The sequence below is a fragment of the Nicotiana attenuata genome, unplaced genomic scaffold, assembly GCF_001879085.1.
Source record: "Nicotiana attenuata strain UT unplaced genomic scaffold, NIATTr2, whole genome shotgun sequence".
In the NCBI taxonomy this organism is placed as follows: Eukaryota; Viridiplantae; Streptophyta; class Magnoliopsida; order Solanales; family Solanaceae; genus Nicotiana; species Nicotiana attenuata.
In genome coordinates, this window is record NW_017671892.1 from 143452 (window position 1) to 164797 (window position 21346).

At 38.8% G+C, this 21346-nt stretch overlaps 3 protein-coding genes across 3 annotated transcripts; 2 read left to right on the plus strand and 1 right to left on the minus strand.

The window, feature by feature from the left end:
- Positions 1–9042: 9042 nt before the first annotated feature.
- LOC109210761 (tRNA(adenine(34)) deaminase, chloroplastic) lies at positions 9043–15899 on the plus strand. Its single transcript, XM_019374226.1, has 4 exons — positions 9043–12817; positions 12903–12990; positions 13458–13585; positions 15349–15899. The coding sequence occupies exons 1-4, from the start codon at positions 9228–9230 to the stop codon at positions 15620–15622; spliced, it is 4080 nt and encodes a 1359-aa protein (XP_019229771.1). The 5' UTR covers positions 9043–9227; the 3' UTR covers positions 15623–15899.
- A 1108-nt stretch (positions 15900–17007) lies between these two features.
- Positions 17008–18109, plus strand: LOC109210762 (lysine-rich arabinogalactan protein 19). The gene is made up of 2 exons (XM_019374227.1): positions 17008–17746; positions 17865–18109. Exons 1-2 carry the CDS (start codon positions 17042–17044, stop codon positions 17955–17957), a joined length of 798 nt encoding a protein of 265 aa, XP_019229772.1. The 5' UTR covers positions 17008–17041; the 3' UTR covers positions 17958–18109.
- LOC109210763 (mitochondrial protein import protein ZIM17) lies at positions 18053–21242 on the minus strand. Its single transcript, XM_019374228.1, has 4 exons — positions 21015–21242; positions 20054–20189; positions 19541–19669; positions 18053–18318 (listed from the first exon to the last, which is right to left on the minus strand). The coding sequence occupies exons 1-4, from the start codon at positions 21164–21166 to the stop codon at positions 18211–18213; spliced, it is 525 nt and encodes a 174-aa protein (XP_019229773.1). The 5' UTR covers positions 21167–21242; the 3' UTR covers positions 18053–18210.
- Positions 21243–21346: the final 104 nt, after the last annotated feature.

The following is a 21346-nucleotide window of genomic DNA, read 5'->3' on the forward strand; positions in this document are numbered from 1 at the left end:
CCAATCGAGCCCTCCGCTTCCAACGGGCATAGATTTATCCTGGTGGCAATTGATTATTTCACCAAATGCGTTGAAGCAACTTCTTACAGAGCAGTAACTAAGAAGGTCGTGGTAGACTTTGTCCGCGACCGCATCGTTTGTCGATTCGGGATTCCAGAATCAATCATCACTGATAATGGCTCCAACCTCAACAGTGACTTGATGAAAGCTATGTGTGAAACTTTCAAGATCAGACACAAGAATTCTACAGCCTACAGGCCTCAAATGAACGGAGCTGTAGAAGCTGCCAACAAGAACATTAAGAAGATACTGAGGAAAATGGTACAGAAGCATAAGCAGTGGCATGAGAAGCTATCATTTGCTTTATTGGGGTATCGCACCACAGTTCGCACATCAACTGGGGCAACCCCCTATATGCTGGTTTATGGTACAGAAGCCGTCATTCCAGCCGAAGTAGAAATTCCTTCCTTAAGAATCATACAGGAAGCTGAGCTCGACGATACAGAATGGGTGAAGAGTCGTTACGAGCAGTTAGCTCTCATAGATGGAAAAAGAATGAATGCAGTTTGCCACGGTCAGCTTTATCAGAACAGGATGTCCAGAGCCTTCAACAAAAGAGTCAAGCCGAGACAGTTCACACCAGGGCAGCTTGTATTAAAGAAAATGTTCCCACATCAAGATGAAGCCAAAAGGAAATTCTCTCCCAACTTGCAAGGTCCATACATGGTTCACCGGGTTCTGACAGGAGGAGCCCTTATACTTGCAGAAATGGACGGAGAAGTTTGGCCAAAACCAATCAATTCAGATGCAGTCAAGCGCTACTATGTGTAATCTTATGCTTTCCTACATGATGTAATTTGAACTACGTCTGACCTGATTCCCGTTTAAGAGGGGATACGTAGGCAGCCTTATGGGTTCGGTCACAATTAAATAAAAATTTCATTCCCCCCGCAATTGGAAACAGGGGCAGAATTTTGAGAAGGACCCTCAAAATTTTGAAGTAATTTCAGCCGATCATCGCGAGCAGCCGCCAGAAGCATCAACCCATTAAACTGTTGCAGAATTTTGAGGAGGACCCTCAAAATTCCGTAGCAAGAGAGGTCGCAATGTCTTGAGCCGCGTCACAGTCATCGGTTCATCTAAAAGTTGTTTCTTAAATATATACTTATGTCATATTTTTCCTTTTACAAATTCATGCATGCTTATTATCGAAATTGCCCTATTCAGCGACGCTACCCCCCAATGATACATACCGTATCACCAGATCAAAGCCGAACAGGTCAAGCAGAGCCAGCAGGGATACGAACTAACCTCCCCTCTGCAAAACTCACGATTTTTCTCTGGATGCAGACACTTGGACTGCGAAAGCACCTGACATACTATACACTCGCGAGACGAACATTGTTCAGGAATACGACTCTCAGAATTGTTACACTTACCAGCGTCTGCTATTCACGTGCGCCGGCGATATTCCCTGTATCACAATGTCCCCAGCAGTCACAATATCGCAACCTGCTATCAGCTAAGAAACCCTATTTACCATTTTATTCTATTTTTGCATTACATAAGGCTACCATTCTGCCTTCCGAGACTAAACACTGTCTCCATCTGCATTTTTGCATTGCATAAGGCTACCATTCTGCCTTCCGAGACTAAACACTGTCTCCATCTGCATTTTCTGCATTGCATAAGGATACCATTCTGCCTTCTGAGACTAAACACTGTCTCCATCTGTATTTTCTGCATTGCATAAGGCTACCATTCTGCCTTCCGAGACTAAACACTGTCTCCATCTGCATTTCTGCATTGCATAAGGTTACCGTTCTGCCTTCCGAGACTAAACACTGTCTCGATTTGCATTTTCTGCATTGCATAAGGCTATCATTCTGCCTTCCGAGACTAAACACTGTCTCCATCTGCATCTGCATGGCTGAAAGATCGCCACTTTATTTACGCTTGCATGGCTGAAAGATCGCCACTTTATATGCTTGCATGGCTGAAAGATCGCCACTTTATTTTTGCATGGCTGAAAGATCGCCACCTTTACATTTTTGCATGGCTGAAAGATCGCCACTTTATTTACACTTGCATGGTTGAAAGATCGCCACTTTATTTACACTTGCATGGCTGAAAGATCGCCACTTTATTTACGCTTGCACGACTGAAAGATCGCCACCTCATTTTACATTCTGCATGGCTAGAATATCGCCACCTTATTTACGCTTGCATGGCTGAAAGATCGCCACTTTCCATGGGCTGAAAGATCGCCACCTATTGCATTTCATGGGCTGAAAGATCGCCAAATTATCTGAGGGCGTCATCGTTCGGAGGCACCATTTACATAGCCCGAGAACACCATGTCATGGCCTGAAGATCCCTTTAATCTCTTGCATATCATTATTCAAAGGCATCATGGTTCGGAGGCATCATTCTCATAGCCCGATGGCATCATTTCATGGCCTGCGTATCCTTTGTTATACGCTTCATGGCCCAGGACATCATGGTCTGAGGACGTCATCCTAACCGTCCAAAGACAGCATTCATGGTGCGACGGGAACTTGCATCACGTTTGAATTTACGCACAATATATGCTTGTATTGCTTATTTGCAGGTAAAACGGTGAGCAACGGCTATCTCAGCAGGAGCAATCCCGCTCCCGTTCCCGCAGCCCTATTAGACCATAGCCATTCATCCCAACCTGAATATTGCGTCCGTTCTTGAAAGGTCTCCATCGGCATATTCCGCCGACGGATCCTGAACTACATATGGCCTGATTCCTGTAAGACCAGGGATATGTAGGCAGCTCAGAAGCCAGGGCACGGCCTAAGTCTCTTCAAACCGTTCCGCTCGGTCAAAATTGGTCATCATATCTTTACCCGACAACTCTTTCATCCTTCCCGGGCAAAGAGGGGCAGCTGTTAATACCCAATTTTTCCCTATATATTTCTAATATGCAAAATACTTTAAAAATAGCATATATATGCATATATAAGTATGTCCAAGCATTTTTACTATTTTTTCATAATTTTTAAGGTTTTTAAACTGATTTATTTCCCTTTTTCATCCAAAAAAAACCCAATAATTATTTCCAAAATTATTATTTTTGGTAATTCATTTATTGGAATTTTATATAGATGCTAAGATATAGCTAAGGTAATTTTTTGCATATTTTTACAAATTTATTTAGTATTTTTTAAGCTAAATTGCATATAATTGCAATATTAGCCCTTTTAAGATTCAATTGTGTTTTATATTCATAAAATTAAGTCCTGTATTTTTAAATTTTTAATTATATATTATAAATCATTTTAGTGCTTTCAATTAGTTTTCAGAAATTTATTTACTATTTTTTATAAATTAAATGGGAAAACAAAGGGCTATTTACGTCTAGCCAAATTTGGCTTTCAAATTTAGCCTAAATCAAACAGCCCCCAGCCCAATTAAACCAGCCCAAATCACCTAACAAACCCCAACCCAATTAAACCAAGCCCAATTCTTAAATCTACCATACCCAATCTGATTAAATCTTGGCCGTTGCTCAATTTTGATCGACGGCCCAGATTCGTGCTTACCTAATTAAGCCCAAACGACCCCCCCCCAAACCCTCTCATTTACTCACTCGTCTCATCTCTCTATCTCTGGTTCTCTCTAGAACCTTCCCCCTCCCCTCCACTCCGATGAGTCTCACTCACCTTCTCCGGCCACCTCCTGGCCTGAATCTATGGTGGTCTCACCACCTACCAGCCTTCTATGGTCCCTACATGCCTGGTTGCTGAAGTTTCGAGGCCTGGCCACGAGAAGCTTCATCCAGACCTTGTCGATTCAAGTTCTATGGCCATCTCCGGCCTTGCTCCGGCAAGCCATGTCTGTTTCGAGCCTAGCTTCGACCGCTCCTGCTTAGATCAACAGCTATCCAAGCCTTTCTCACCGTTTGGTTTCCTCTGAAACCCTAGCTTTGAGGTTCTCCTATTTTCTTTAGATCTGTTCCAGATCCGTGTTTTCCTTAAACTTTTAAACGGTTTCTCGAGATTTCTTTCAAAAAACTATGCTTTCAAAACCTTTATTTCTTTCGATTTAGGGTTTTTGAATTATTTAGATGTTTCTCTGATTTTCTTTTTTTTCTTTTGTGTGCTTCTTCTACTATGTTTCTTCTACTGTGTTTTTTTTTGTGTGTTTCTTCTACTATGTTTCTTATTAGTCTCTTCTACTGTGTTTCTTTATGTGTTTCTCTCCTACTGTGTTTTTACGAGTTCTTCTACTGTGTCTCCTATGTGTTTCTTCTACCATGTTCTTATCAGTTTCCTCTACTGGTTGTATATGTTTCCCTACTGTGTTCTGTACATGTTTCTCCTACCGTGTTCTTGTTAAGCTTCTTCTAATATGCTTCTTAATATGGATTCATCTTTGAGATTGTCTGATTTCAGAAACCCTAAATATTTCGAGTTTCTAAATTTGCTGCTCAACTGAATCCTGAAATCATTGTTGCAATCTCTGATTCTTTAAGCAATTCTGATTCTCCACTAGACCTTTTGTATGCTATTTGATACTATCTCTCTTCTACATTGCTGACCTATGTGACTACCTACTGGTTTTGCAATAGCATGACGTTTTTCTTTGCCCTAAATTCAGCTTAGCATGTTTGTATGCTCTTTATACGTGCTGAACTTCCCTCTAAAAATGGCTTTCAATTTTTGATTGATTTCAAACTTCCTTGTGCAAGTTTGATTGATTTCTTTCCTTGTTTGTTGATTTCCCCGGTTACTCGATTTGAGTCAAAAACTTTCCTTAGCCTATTCGTGAGCCAGTAATTTCAAACCTCTGACCCCTTGATTTACTGTATACTGATGGATCCTTACCTTATTTGTTTTAACCGTGTATTTCAAAATTCTTCCCTTAATTAAAACCCCTATGTATTTACCCCTAATTGCCTACTTTGCACAAGATGTTTATTTGATTTCTTTCCCTAAATAGTTTTACCGTTTGAGTCTGAATTCCTTAACTAAAGGAAGTCTTGTATTGATTGATTTTTAATTGATATTCAGTTCCTTAATTGTTTTCTTACCTTGTTTCTGCCTGTTCTTCACACTATAAATAGACGACCCTTTCACTGACATACACACACAATCACACACAGTCTTTCTGAACTTACACTTACACTAAAAGTATTCTCTCTTGTTTGCTTATACTGTGGCCTGTTACAAGACCTGTTGCTTGCTCTCTATTTATTTCTTTGAAACTGGTATGTCCTGATTTAAGTTTCAGTACCACAACAATGTGTTTATTTACTGTTTTTGTATCCCTGTCTACTGCTTATGTATAGTTCAACACGCATTATAGCTTATTAACTTCTTTCTGCATGTTCTATTATGAATCCCAAACCCCTGCCCCCTATGTGTTTAAGCTAAGGTTTGAGGCATGGCAATATGCAAGTTATTGTCCATGAATTGAACTTGATCCCCTGGGGATCCTAGCCTCTAACAGTATGTGTTCTGGCAGGTTTATGGGTGTGCCAGCATTCCCCATTGCTGGGCATGCCCAAAGTCTGCCTTTGCCTAAGCGACAGGCTCTTTACAATCCCCTATTCCCTTGAATCCCCTTGTGTATGCTTATCTGTAGTTGATTCCCTCTTCCTTTTCCATTTTAGCACTCTATTCTGCACTTGCACACTTTCTTAGTCTTTAAGTTCTGCCCCCCTCTTGTGAGCCTTGCCTTGGGACCCTTTGAGCTCCCTCTGAACTTGGACACTTGAGGGCTGACCCTTCCACACTGCACTTGTCCCAATCTGATAATATATTTGGGTGTGAGCATTGCCCGGAGTCCCTTTGAGGCTCTTAGGGAACTTTGACACACTCAAATTGGAGAAAGGCTTTGGATCATGATCTCTTGGAGTTGGTTTACCTCATATTTCAGACATGAAGTCTGAATCAAGCTCTCCTTGGTTGTACTTTTATTTATATTCTTCTGATGTTTTTTTTACTTTAATCTGGGCTGTAATAATTTGTAATAAACTCTTGAGGATGGCTAGTGAAAAGGGCGGGTAACTATGTATGCAAAAGAGTAGAAATCATGCCTATAGGTTCTTAAAATAATTTCTGCATTTAGATATCATGTTCATAGGTTTCAAACAATTTCTGCATTTAGATATCATGTTCATAGGTTTTCAAACAATTTCTGCATATAGAAAATCATGCCTATAGGGTCTTAAAATGAATTCTGCATTTAGATATCATGTTCATAGGTTGCAAACAATCTCTGCACTTAGATATCATGTTCATAGGTTTGCAAACAATTTCTGCACTTAGAAATCATGCCTATTGGTTCTTAAAATAAATTCTGCATTTAGATATCATATTCATAGGTTTCAAACAATTTCTGCATATAGAAATCATGCCTATAGGTTCTTAAAATAAATTCAGCACCTAGATATCATGTTCATAAGTTTAAAACGAGACTTCTGCATTTTACACCACGTTCAAAATCAACTACGCGTAGAAAGCATGCCTATAGGAATTCCTAATCAAATCTGAGCCGTTTCATTCACGTATGGGTATAAACCAGTAATAAGGGTATTGTCAGAGCTTATAATTAGTTCGTTTAAATCTGGCCTCTCTTTTAATAATCTGATTCCCACACCTAGCAAGTTTAACGAGTATGCATTCAAACAGTTTATTTCAAGCTTTACTATTTCTGATTTCAGTAGATATCATGCCTATAGGACCCCGTCTTAACACTTAGGCAAGCCTTAGGGTAAAATTAAATCCGAAACTGTTCTAATAACTACAACCAGCAGGCAGGCCTGATTTGGGCTTCTTATCTGAATTATGTAATAAATCAGTCTGCCTCAACCTTTAAGTTCTCGCATGTTTAATATTTAATCAGACCTTAACCAGTATGTGTAAGTCATGCTAATCATGTGCTTCTTTGTTTAAAGGGGGTATATCTGAGCCTTTGCTTGTTATGTGCTTTCCCCCAACTTGCTATACATGTTTTGTATGTCGCCTTAGAATTTTTGCCTTTAAAACCACCAATAAGCCCAACATCCCTACCTCTCTTAGGATTAGTAGTCCTAAATGCCCCCCCCCCCCGGGACTGATAGGATTGGGACGGGTAATAGCATGTAATAAGTAAACGAGCGCGCTTTAATACCTTAACGGGGTGGGAATGGTAGATATGGATATGATGACCACGCGATAATATCACGTGTAGCCCCTCATTGAGGAGTGATTACCGGGCATTGTGTGGGGTGATCCATATTGTTGATAAACCTAGGACCCCTCCCCCTTTATTCTTTATTCCTTTCTTTGCAACATTTTAACTCTTTATTTTAAAACCAGCTTTTTATAATTACTCTTTCAAACCTTGTTTACTTTCAAACCTTTATGTGATGAAATCCCCTCTTATTTGAGCCTTATTTGTTTATATGCTAATTGTACCAAATTCACAATAATAGTCTGACCGGGAACCACACTAGTGGATTCTGAGGGGTGCCTAACACCTTCCCCTTAGAATAATTTCAAGCCCTTACCCAATCTCTGGTCATTCAAATCAAACCTCCTCGGTGTCCTAATGCACCCTAATCATTAGGTGGCGACTCTTTAAATCAAACCCAATTCCCAAAAGGAATGAGTTGTCCTCCCAAATGTCATAAACCCGATTTCGCGAGAAAAAGAGGGCGCGACATTCACCAAGTCCTTTGTTGTCATGAACAGGCGCATTCTGTGAGCTAGACATGTTTCAGCCTGAGAATCAACAATTCTTGACAAAAAAAGTGTAAAAATAACGTGTGTAATGAGAATCAGTAAAGAAATACTCACTATTATCTTTAGCCCCACGGTGGGCGCCGAACTGTTTACCTCGAAAATACGAGTAACAATTAAATTTGATTTGTGGTTTTAAAGATACGTGATTTAGTTCAATACCAATTAATAATGAAGAAGTATGAAGTAGAAATGAAAGAGAAAAGTGAATCAAACCAATGTTACTCAGCAACAGTGACCTCGAGCTCAGTGACCTCGAGGTAGGCTTGGAATAATAAGAACAAATTAAATAACAAAAGTAAAGTAAGAACAATAGAGCTAAAGGACAATGTTGATGAACAATAGGCAAAAAAGGTGGAGAGTATATTCTTTGCTCAGTGATAAGATGATGTTACAAATGATTGGGGTCCCCTTTTTATAATAGGGGAACCCTAAATAAGGAATATTTCTATTTACAGTAGGAAATATTCTTGTTACAACTGTCTAACCGCCTAGTACGGAATTGTACAATCTTATTGCGGGATTTGCGCCATGATCTTGGGGACGTGGCAGGAATCTAGCTCATTCTGTTACAAACCCATAACGGTACTATTTCGGGGTCGAGCACACTTGGCCTCGGTATTCCCCGAACTCCTGTCTCTGGGCATTGCATTCCGTCTTCGAGCTCGAGTCTGGTCCACCGGTTTCGAACTTGACCTCGCCCGGACTCGGGCCTAGGACGGAACCTCGAGCCTATAAATTGGGGGCATGTAATTTTGACCGTATACAATATTAAGACCCAGTGCCTCGGGTTCGATTAGAATCTTATTTTGTTTTCATTTAGTATGTATTTATTTTAGGTCCTGATGAATTCGTACTCGCATCAAATAGTTTTATTTTTAAGGTAAAATACTTCTTACCAAAAGTAATTACTACATTATAAAACCTTGAACTTAAGATTTTTGGTCAAGAATGAACGAGTATTTTTTGGATTTTTACACAAATAGCCGGTCATATTTACTATTTTTTTTTTAGCCATGTACATAGATTATATATTAATTATATATAATTATACACATATAATATATAAGTTATTCATATATTATATATTCATCGATAATTTTTAATTTAAGCGGTTGGATGGTCGACTATCTTAGGTTATCCCTAAAAATACGAAGAAGTGTTTTTAACACTTCATCACTATCTAACCAGGAATATTACGAGTCAACTCACATTAACTAAGTTGTAACTCGTTCGATACCCATGTGCTGGATTACATTTTTAGCCAATTTTTTCCGGTAACAAAAATTCCTCATCTCTCTCTCTTCTCCAATCTGATCCAACGCTATTCCACTTGGACCCTCTCTCTCTCTCTCTCTCTCTCTCTCTCTCCTCGTTCTAGCCACCACCTTCTCCAACCTAACAGAATCTTGAGAAACTAATTCTCATTTAGGTAATTCTTAATTCTTTGAACAATCTTTTTCTTTAGCCATGTACAATGTAAGTTCAACTCTTACACTCAAGTGTAATAAAGGGTCAGCTTCATTTTCATCTTATGATCATTCTTATTGCTTAACTAATAGATTTAGTATACACCCTTTAGCTTATTCTTCCTCTTTATCATCATCATCATGTTGTTCTTGTTGTGCTACAAACGCTATATATAGAGTGCCCATTTGCCCTAGTTCTTTATATGGGCTGAGACAATCCACTTTAATTCAATGTAAAAAACTGATCTTGGGTGGTTTTGATAGATATAATTCAAGATTTCAAGATTATGATGTTAGTAGGGAGTGTTATTATGATAAAGTTTGCTCCTTTAAGGAAAATGGTGTGAGTAGAAGAGGTGGGAAGTGGGGTAAGGGGAGATATAGGTGCTTGGTTTTTGAGGAAATGAGTGAAGGGAGTGGCGTTTCGGAGTTCGATGAGGCTGAGGTTATGCTCAGCTTGTTGACTGAGGATGTGGATGAGGAGTTGTTTGGTGTAAGAGGGAGAAATGGAAGGTCATCTAAAAGAATCGAGGTGGAGAAAAGAAAAAATGAGAGTGGTTCTAATTATGTTGTTAAGAAGAAAGGGGATAAATTGGGTAATGTGGGGAGTAAGTCGAGGTATAAGTATGAATCTGAAGTGATTCCGTCAAGAAAGGAGGAGAAGAGAAGGGAGGAGAATAAGAGGGAAGACGAAAGAGCATCATTTTTAAGGAGAGAGAGTCGAGGGACAAACCGTAAGGAGGAAGAAAGAGCTTCCTTGTTGAGGGAGAGTCATAGAGATCGAGCAAGGGAAGATGAGAGGGCGTCGTTGTTAGTGAGAGAGAGTCGAGGGACAAATTGTAAGGAGGAAGAAAGAGCTTCCTTGTTGAGGGAAAGTCATAGAGATCGAGCAAGAGAAGAAGGGAGGGAAACATTGTTGAGGAGAGAGAGTCGAGGGACAAGGCATAAGGAGGAAGAAAGAGCTTCCTTCTTGAAGGAGAGTCACAGCGAAAGAACAAGAGAAGAAGAGAGGGAAAGTTTGTCGAGAAGGGAGGACCACAGGCAGAGACTAAGGAAAGATGGCTCTAGCTGCTCATCGTACTATTCTGCTTCTTCAAGTGAGCTTGATAATGAAAGTGAAATGCAGATTGAGGACGAGCGCTTTGAGGAAGAACTATCAGGGAAGTATGGAGGAGAGTTAAAGAGTGAAGGTGTTGCTCGATATGATGGAGTGTACGGAAGAGATCAGAAATACACTGCTAAACAGGGGGTTGTCTCACGGAAGGACGATTCCGTAGTGGGATTGTATGGTGCAGCTGGTGACTGGAGAAAGAAGTCAGAGAAGAGGCTTATTGACATATCAACTGAGGAGATTGCCTCAAGAAAGGAATCAAAGGAGATGCATTCGAGGATATCTCAGATTCATGGAAGTAGTTCTGAACAGGTTTCTGGTTCCTCCAAGAAATACGACGGTGCAAAACAAGAATCAGCTTCTCTTACAAAATTTGAGGGGCAGACAAGCGGACAACATGGGCAAGCAGGACAATCTAATACAAGTATGAAGTTTAAACTATTCGTGGATACATCTGAGAGTTATGGCCTTAGATCTAGAACTGCTTATGGCACAAGAACATCTGTTCATGAAACAGAAGAAACCTCCAATGAGGCTTTGAGTCAGATTCAGCTAGCAAGAGAAGAATATAGTAAGAAAGTTGAGAGCATCATAAAGGAAGATGAATATAGGAGGAGAGCACATAGGCTCAATCTAGAGTCTAATATGCAGAAAAATGACATTAAGAGGGAGTCAGCCATTGAACGAGTCTCTGATACTGAACTCAGAAAGAAGGTATCAAACGAGCACCACCAATCTAGTCAGATCACAGAGTTAGTGGAGTTGAGAGAAGGAACTGAACAATTAACTAAAGTAGACGAAAAAAGAACTTACGTCTCGCATGGTAAATCAGAGACAAGGATGAAAAACCAGGAAGATTATACAAACCTGGTCAACAAGTCATCAGTAGAATACAAAGATCACTCCTCCCAAGCCAGAATAAGAGATGCAAGAAGAACAAAATCAGTAATGGAGTCTCATGAGGAAAAAACTGTACTGGGTGCTTCGAGTACGTCTACTACTCATTATAGTGACACTACCAGTCTTGAAGTAACAGAGACAAACAAAAGAGAAGTGAAAGCGTCTTCCCAAGTGTTATCAGGACGCTCATCAATTATGGAGTCAAAGAGTGGGTTTTCAGCTCAAGAAGTTTCTGATTCAGGCATAAAGAGAGGATTTCCACTACAACACGAACACATCCCAGATAGGCCTTCACAACCTCAGCACAAAACACATGGTGAATCCAGAAGGGATGAGGTTCTTGGTCTGCCTTTGAATTTCCCATCCCATGAAGATGCTCTTGGTTCAGCGGATCGATTGCAGAAATCCTCGACTCAGTATGTTGGTGAATTTGTAGAGAAGGTCAGGCATGAGATTTCAAATTCCGAGATTCTGAAGGAGAAAAAGACCTCTGAGACAAAGTTAATTTACGAGGGAGAGCAGCATAGTGAAAAAGTTTTAGGCCAACATGGTTCTGGTGATTCTCAATCAAATGAGCATGAATCAAGGCAATCCTCTTTGGTTTCAGCAGCAAAGGGACCTTCAGATGAAATGTGGGATGTAACTGAGCCCTCTGTCAGGGAGCCTCCGGAGATAGAAGTGTCAGAGGATGCAGACAAAGAACAAAAAGCTATTGTCAAGAGAAGTGGTAGGTCCTTGTGGAATATTATTGGAGATGTTGTTCAATTGCGATGGATGTCACGTTCTGATCGCCATTCTTCGACATCTAAATCTGGTGGAAGGAGCTCACCTAATCAATCCACAAGTAGTGAAACATGGTTTTCTGGTCATGAAGCAGAGGATAACAATAATGAGGATGCAAAAAACAAGAGAAGGCTGAACCAAGAATCTGCATCTATAGACCGGCATCGGCAGGAAAGGTTGAACCAAGAATCTGCATCTTTCCGGCATCGGCAGGAAATGGTTCGCTCTCATAGTCATGAAGAAGCATCCAGCTCATCAAGCTCAAGGGAACATATGAAGGGCACAAGGGTGGAAACATCAGCTTCACCAATTGTTTCAGAGAGCATTTTACCATCCAAAACTATTGCATTGCCTTCTGCTGAAGACACCCCTGGGAAAAACTTCGAAGGTACCTCTGGCTCAATTGTTCCAGAAGGAGTGCTTCCGCTTCCTTCAATTCAGGTGAGAAGATCACCCATTATAGAAGAAATAACAGAAGCTGGACAGGCTGTTCCGTCCAGCAGTAGCGAAGGGCAAGCAGTTTCAGAGACAGCCGCTGTCTTTAGTGAGGTGTGGGGGTCTAAGGTTAAAGATGCTGAAATGAGACAGAGAAGGTTTCTGAGGTCCGATCAATTTGTAAAAGACAAGTTTGATGAGTGGGAAGAAGCATACAAGCTTGAAAGCGAGCAGCGGAAAATCGATGAAATATTTATGAGGGAAGCACTAGTGGAAGCCAAAAAGGCTGCTGACAATTGGGAAGTACCTGTTGGGGCTGTGCTGGTCCATGATGGAAAAATAGTTGCTCGTGGATGCAACCTGTAAGTCATGGTGGCTTATGCTTTTTCCTAGTTCTTCTTTTGTCCTCCTTAGATATTGGTTTTCACATAAAGATGCATGTTTCAGTGTGGAAGAACTGCGCGACTCTACTGCCCATGCAGAAATGCTGTGCATACGTGAGGCTTCAAACACACTTCGGACATGGAGACTTTCGGTAGTTCTTTACACTTTTATACTCTCTTAAAGATTAAGTGAAGATGCCACCTAATTTTTATGGCTACTGGATAGGTAGGAAAATGGAAGCAGCACTATCAAAACTTTTGTACTCTTTTACTAAAACTAAATTTAGATGAATGCATTGGCAAACAAGGAAAGAATTATATTAGGCAGACATTCAGTAATACTTTGTTAAATGTGATGTACATGGGGAAAGTATGAGTTGAATATGATAAACAGATTTCGACTTTAGGTTACCATAGCACTCTTTTCTTCTTTGGTGTGCTTTAGTTTTCTTGTGTGTTTTGATACATTAAATGATTTAATTGACACTTAAGTACTAACATGACTCTGGTAAGTGAAGTAAAAATAAGAAAAGGAGAAAGGGTGCAACAGTTGCATATTCTTTCCCTGAACATCGAACTTTTCTTTGACCAATAACGTTCAATTCTTTTCTTTTTACAGGATACCACACTTTATGTAACACTTGAGCCGTGTCCTATGTGTGCTGGAGCAATACTTCAAGCTAGAGTGGATACTGTTGTATGGGGAGCTCCGAATAAGCTCCTAGGGGCCGATGGCAGCTGGATTAGGTAAGCAACATCATACATTGTTCATTCGATAGCTTAAACAGTCGTCAATTAGTGATTTATCATCTACTCTGGTAAGGCTTCGAAAAGTAAGAAATGGAACACATAGTTCTTACTTTGTAATTTAAAAAACTTTTGAAATTCATTCCTGTTCGGAACTGGCAATACACCATAGGAACCTATTCCTATGGTTCCTGTGGCAATACACTCACAGCAGTAAACAATCTTATTAGACCCACCAAAATAAGAAAGAAGGATCTTTCAGAAAATGGGTGCGTATCAAGATTATCCTACTATAAATCACTTTTTGTTTCATTCATTAACTTTCTGAATTATCAAAAATTTCAAGTCTTTAAGATAATCATATTTCTTAATCTGAGGATTTTATGAGCTCAAGGAACAGCACTTTTTTGCCTTTCTTTCTGGCAGTACCATAGTTTGCTTAGATATGATGAATATTCACAGTTTTCTATGTTGATATATGCTTTAATAGTTTTCTTGTTTCGTGGTGTAGCATCTAGAATATTTAGCTATTTTGCTGCTTTTCAGAAACGTTACAATAGTTATGATTTATTCTTATTTTCTCTAGTTAAAGAATAAAAATTCAAAATATGGAGTTGAAGTTTCATTGGTCCTCAAGAAGTCGTAACTTCTAAACCTCTTAAGGGTTTGGCTTACAGTTTAGTTATATATGGATTATATACAAGGATTATTTATGCGGTAAATGAGAATGAAGGAATTGTTACATGGTGAATTATTATGGGTGGATTGTAATACGGTGGTGAATAATGCTGCAGTGGCTGTTATGCAGAGATTGCCTACTTTAAAGGCACTTTTGTCTTTAGTTGTCTTATCCTCGTATTACAATTCTTATTTCACATTTGATCCTGTATAAAATAATCATAGATTCTTGTATAAGTTATACTAGTATTGGTACTTATAAACAAAACAAGCTATACAAGTATTAGTAATATGATGTTTGGTTTACAGTGTTAAACTCCACGTCCCGGTATTAAATGTCGTATAAGTTATGTGGAGTTTAATACCTGAAACCAATTGTTGAATTAGCTTTATGGAGATCATATCAGTAAATTTGAGTTCTATATCGAGAACCAAACACTATATAACTAATTTCGAATTTTATACCAGGATTGAACATCCCTATCCCTCAAAGCAAAAACCCCTTAAAGTGTCAGTCATGTTCTTAACCGCCAAAATTCTTATTTATATGTAGTAGTTACATACTTGCATTAGTTCATGAAGGAAAAGTGAATAAGTATGTATCTGGAAGTTGTGTTGTTTTTCTTCTTTATCGTTCAAGTGAATAATTATAAGGATGTTTGTCCTAAAAGACTTCCTAGTGTGTCCATGTTTCTCCTTGATGTATCTCTCCCAAAGTCATGCGTGTAAGCATTCCTCAAGTTCACCTCTTTCTTTCTCACCCAAAGACATGTGGCTAAGCATCCCTCAAGTTTCCCTAAATGCAGCTCTCTGCACTAGTCAAATGCACAGTGGTGTAAGTAATGTTCAGGTATTCTTCCAATTGTGGTTCCTGTGTTTTCGCCGTTCATTATTACTTATTCTTCTTGCTACTTCCCTTAGCATAAAACAAGGTTAAATGAATATTTCTGTGGCCCCAAATTGGATTGCCTATCTTGCCACGTTTGCTTGATATTTGTGCGATTAATAGTACATGCAGCTCGCTCCAGAAGAAACTTTGTATTTTGGTTTTTTAGGTAAAGGCCTTATTATTCATAATGTTTCAGGCTTTTCCCTAATGGAGATGAAGTAAATGTCTCGGAACCAACAGATAAACCTCCTGCTCCAGTTCATCCTTTCCACCCAAAAATAACAATCAGGCGCGGCGTGCTAGCATCAGAATGTGCAGATGCAATGCAGCAATTCTTTCGACTAAGAAGGAAAAAGAAGGAAAAGAAGTCAGATCCTCCGACACCACCTTCATGTCTTCCCATTTCAAGCCATCAGCCAAAGTTTCTCAGCAAGATTCACGACGTTTTTCATATCATGTTCTGCTTGTGATATTTTTTTCTGATTTATCTTGCTGTAAAATTGTATTGATAAAACTCTCTTTCCCCGCTCTTCTTTGCGTGTTAAAGTTCAAGATCAAGTCACCTACCTCTGTTCTTTTAACATCATTCTAATTAGACAGGATCAATATGTAATATGTGGCCAAACCTCTGAATTAGTTAGCAAATTATTGTCATCAGGATTAGAGTTGTAGTCCAATGGTTGTAACTACAGTTCATTTACTTCATGCTGTAAATGGACTTAATAGTTAAGAGAAATGGAAATGCCACATCTATTGTATGACATGAAAGAAAAAAAGCAACCTGTTTTCACAAGATATTTGATTGAGACTAGGTACCAAGGCATAGCTCAAGTGTCAAAATCAACAATATCAGTAAAAACAAGAAAAGTTGGTGGTATTTGTTAACCTTAACTTTAATACCATAATCATCCCTCATTTTGTGTCCATATGTTTGTTTAGTAATTCAATCTGCCATGTGTATTAGCACCTCAGATTAATAATCATTAATTATAATTTTGGTAAATAAAATTATTAAAATTTCTAACCACCTTGCCTTTGCTGCATAGCCAAGTATAAGCATTCACAAAATCATTTCCATACAATAAATGCAGTTTGTCCAAAGAAGAGCATAAAATTGACCAACATCATGAAATTTAGTAACAAAGTGACTCAACTATTATCATTACTATTTTGCTTTTCCTGGAAGAAAAAACTTGCTAAACAAGGGAGAAAAAGTATTATTAGTACTTTTTCTTTGCAATGATGCATATTTAAAGTTCTTTTTTTTAATCGATTCGATGTCCGAAGCACATATCATTCATTTAACCATCCGATATCCGAAACATACTGGCACATTCCAGATACGTACTGGGGAAAGCGCTTCCTACCAAAATGTTCATAATAAAGTAAGTTTCACTTAAATGAACTATGAGAAGATCCCCCTTTTGTTGGAGCTATTGACCGAACCGACAACCTTGGGGTTGTAGGTGGGGGTGCTGACCATCGGAGCAAGTTCAAACTGAACCACCAAGTCACCTACATTTGGTTCCTTAAAGTTTATTTGCTATGTAGATTTAAACATTTACAACTATTTAATGATAGAAAATAATAGGCCAACTAAAAAGCATGACCTACATGCTCCTTTATGCTTGAAATGGTAATTGATAGCAATAGATGACCAATACTATATTTTCCTATGGACTGCAAATCTTCTTATGCAGAAACATACAAGACATTAAGCACATTTTTGGTGCCAATCTTGACAAATGATGAGAGTTGCTGTAGCATTCACATCAAACTATGTTTCTCCTCGAAGCATGTCTACCAAATTCTTTCGTTTCTAGAAGTAAATTAATATTGATTTGTTGCATATAAGTAGAGAGCTCCTGACAATCAACTCACTACACAATATGGCTTCCTCTCAGTTTGTTTACCTTTCCACTTGCTTTTGCATTTGGCTAGTAATGGCTAATGCACAAGCACCAGCAGCATCACCATCTACACCTACAACCACACCTCCACCTACCACAACACCGGTTGTGGCATCACCGCCACCTTCGACACCTCCACCAACCACAACACCTCCGCCTTCTACGACTCCTGTTGCACCATCACAGCCACCAGCAACTTCGGCAGCACCTCCTCCGATATCAGTACCTTCGCCTAAAGTTGCCCCCGTCTCAACTCCAACGATCCCACCACCACAACCTCCACCAACTCCACCCGTCTCAAGTCCATCACAACCACCTGTAACGCCACCACCCGCTCCAGTTGCTTCTCCACCAGCAGTACCCCCAGCTTTACCTCCACCTCAGATATCCCCGGCACCAGCACCTTTACCACCACCAGTATCTCCGCCTAAGGCCCCACCAGCACCAGCGCCGACACCGGTCACTCAACCACCAGCTCCTCCACCAGCTATTGTATCACCAGTGGCAACACCAGAGTTAGCACCGTCACCAGCACCAGCTCATGGCAAGCATAAGAGAAAGAAGCACAAACACAAGCATCATCACGCGCCAGCACCTGCACCAACTGTGCCAAGCCCACCAGCACCACCAACAGTCCAAGAATCTGTGGATGTGACTCCAGCACCATCGCCTACTCTGAATTTGGTAACGTTTCCATTAATGTTCCTGTCCGGTAACCATAATTATTCTAACAAAACATAGTACAGACACATGAACAGTTCTAATATGATAAATTCACTTATTCTCTCTCACTTGACTGCAGAATGGAGCAACGGTTTTGCTGCAAGGAAGCAGATCTAGAATGTGGATGAACGCTGGTTTGGCGATGACTATTCTTTTGGCCATCATAATCTGAGTTTCCCACAGATCTTACATGAAAAACTATATGTTTCATTACCAGAAAGAAAATTTTGAAATGCGATGGGACTAATTATGTGTTTAGAGGAAAAATAATGTGGAATATGATTGTCATTTTTTTATCTCATCAATATTCTTTTTGTCAAGACATTTACATCAATGTAATTGACTTTCTCTCACCTACAAAATGGCTCTATCAATACTATCACTCTCTTGCTGGATCCTACACGTATATAATCTATAAGCTTCAGTCAATCTTGATCAGCATCTGGATCCATATTAATTTCATCCTTGAAATTGTACTCAACCACAAGTCCAAGGTTGTCAACAAATTTATGATACTGAGAGCACCCTGAACACTGAAAGGAGAATCTTCAGTTAATACCCAGTCAATATGAAGATTCTTTAATAATAAAAAAGGAGAACAATAACGGAGGCAAATAAGATAGATATACAGACGATATGCAAAACTCTATTACTCATGCTAAACCAAAGGACCAAATGATTGACACAGTAAGCAGTCAAACACTATTTTTTGTAACATAGACAAACATTGATGCTTCTGAGAATGCCGAGATGATGGAAAATATGAAATGTGCTCAATAGGCTTAGTAGGTTAATCCTCAAGAGGCACCTTTTACTTTTCTGCACAAGAAAAGCAAACACAAAAGGTGTTCTTCAAGGTCCCTCACAGCTCACACTCAAGGAGTAAGATGTTTAAAGGGATAAAAATAAGCTGCGATAGCACAAAATAGACAAATGATGTCACGATTGGTTCTGAAACACTGGTCCAGTGATCAGACTTAGTTATATTCGAACCAAAATAAATGATTGACTTGGTAATGGAGGGGTGTCCTTCGTACACTCTAAAGAATGTATCGACCATAACCCCCCCCCCCCCCCCCCCCCCCATTTTTTTTCCCTCTTTTCTTCATTACCTACAAGTATGAAAGCAGAAGGAAATATCCAATACTGAAATCTGGGAGGTTAACAGACTTAAACAACAAAATATTACACCTATCATTTAGACTACAGTGAGTTGTAGGCGTTGTTATTTCACTTAAGACAATTGTTAGAATTAGTGATGCACACAAGATGTCAAATACTTAAATCTTGGAATTGTAGTTGTTAAGTCTGAATCATACATGATAAATATAAGGTCAACATTAGCATCCAACATACTACTGAAGGAAAGTCACAACTGATAAATGTGCATGAGCTAAAAGTATTTTATTCACGGAATAAGGTAGTGTGAAAGATCCCATATGTCTCTTACAATTGAGTTGGCTCTGATATGCCAATCAATACTTGCAAGCTAATATTTTAGCCAAATGTTTTAGGAAAGATAGTTCCAATGAAGAACAAATACAGCATTGTACAAAATAAGTTCTAGTAAGACGATTACCCATTAATACCTTCAACGGTTAAATCACCCATCTAACAGTTCTAGCCTTAAAAAATCTTGGTGAACATACACAATTAAGGGAAGTTATTTTGGTTTTGCTATTACTCATAAAAAGTTTAGCTTGGCTTTGCAATTATCAAAAGCTTAACAACACCGCACACACTCAAACCAAGTACCTGTATAAACACTGTCCCTCTTTCATATGCTAATCTGTTTATGAGTCTTTGTGATCGAACTCCGCAAGCATTACATGTGAAAGTCACTAATAGACTTCTTCTTGGTAGTTTCAAGTTAATAGCTGCTTCCTGCCAGAAAAAAATGATACTTAAGTGGCCAAAGAGAAAGTACCAATTCATTTAATTGTGGGACTAGAAGATTTAGTCATTCTTCGTTAAATAGGGGGTCTAAACGTCACATTTTCCAATTGAAGCTAAGCTACTCTTTTCTAAACTGGAGGTGTCTAGTTTAGGTGATAACTAACAACCACATGTGCCAATCTTCCCATATAGATCTCGTAAAAAAGAGGAAGGGAAAACTTAACACTACAGAAAACTAACCAACAGAGACAAACAAAACACTCTTTTACGAAGTGCAATTCATAAACCAAGGATTGCTTTAACCAGTTAAGGTACGAGACAAATATGTCTCTAACTAATTCATAAAGCACGCAAAGAATGGCAACAATGTACCTTTGAAGAATCACTTGATGCAGAAGAATTCCCAGATACTGGTTGTGTTTCAGAAGTATCTTCCACAACACACGAAACCATTGGAACCTGGAACACATGTTCTGATGCTCTCCTCCTCCCATAATTAGAACTCAGCCTGTTATATAAAAAGAAAACATAAAGATGGCGCTTAAACCAACACAATCCTCATAGCTATAACTCAATCACAAACTAGTTGGTTTTGGCGCTAAAATATACTCTATATACACTTCCCTCTACTTGGACCCATTCAATTCCACTACTCAACTTTACTGCATTCTCCATAATACAATAATATCAACTAATATGCCTTAATATCAAACTAGTTGAGCTCCGTTATATGGATCCTTTTTTTCTATTCCACGTTACGTGGACGCATTTCATTCCGCTACTCAATTCTACATAGTAAAGGTCAGACTTTTATTTTTATTTTTTCTGATAACCGGTAAAGTTCTATTTTTACAACCAGTAAACTACAAAACCCGTTTCATTCAACTACTCAATTAATTCTACATTGTAAAATTCAGATGTTTTTCCTTTTTCTTTAGTAACCAGTAAAGTTCAAAATTTTATACCAAACTACAAGACCCTTTTCACTCCACTACTCAATTCTACTTAGTCAAAAAGAAAAAAAAAAACTATATAGTAAAGTTCAGATCTTTATACCGCACTACAATACCCCTTTCATTTCACTACTCAATTTACATATTAACATTCAGTTTTTTCTTTTCTTTCTTGAATAACCAGTAAAGTTCAGATTTTTATACCAAACTACAAGACCCTTTTCATTCCACTACTCAATTCTACATAGCAAAGTTCAGATATTTTTTTTTCTTTAATAACCAGTAAAGTTCAGATTTTTATACCACAATACAAGATGGGGATAACAAAAAACACATGAAATTGAAAAAAGAAAAAAGAAACATGGGGCATAAAAGCTGACCTTGTGGATTTGATGCAGTAGCCATAAGAATTAGGTCTGAAGGAAAGAGAATAAATGGGGACATGGGTTTTGATGCTGGTAACAGATAAAGAGCAAAAAGAATTTAAATTATTACAGATTTTGCTGTTTCCTGTTATGGATGTTATAGCCATAGATGATGGGTTTTTGAAGAGAGAGAGAGCAGAGGTTGTGGCAAGTGGAATTATAGAGTTCTTGAAAATAAATAACTATTGGGGAAAGTTTTTAAAAATGGGGTTTCTTATAAATAAGTTTTATTTTTAAATTCTTCCTGTTCTTTATTTTTTCAGAAGTCTTGTTATATATTCAGGAAT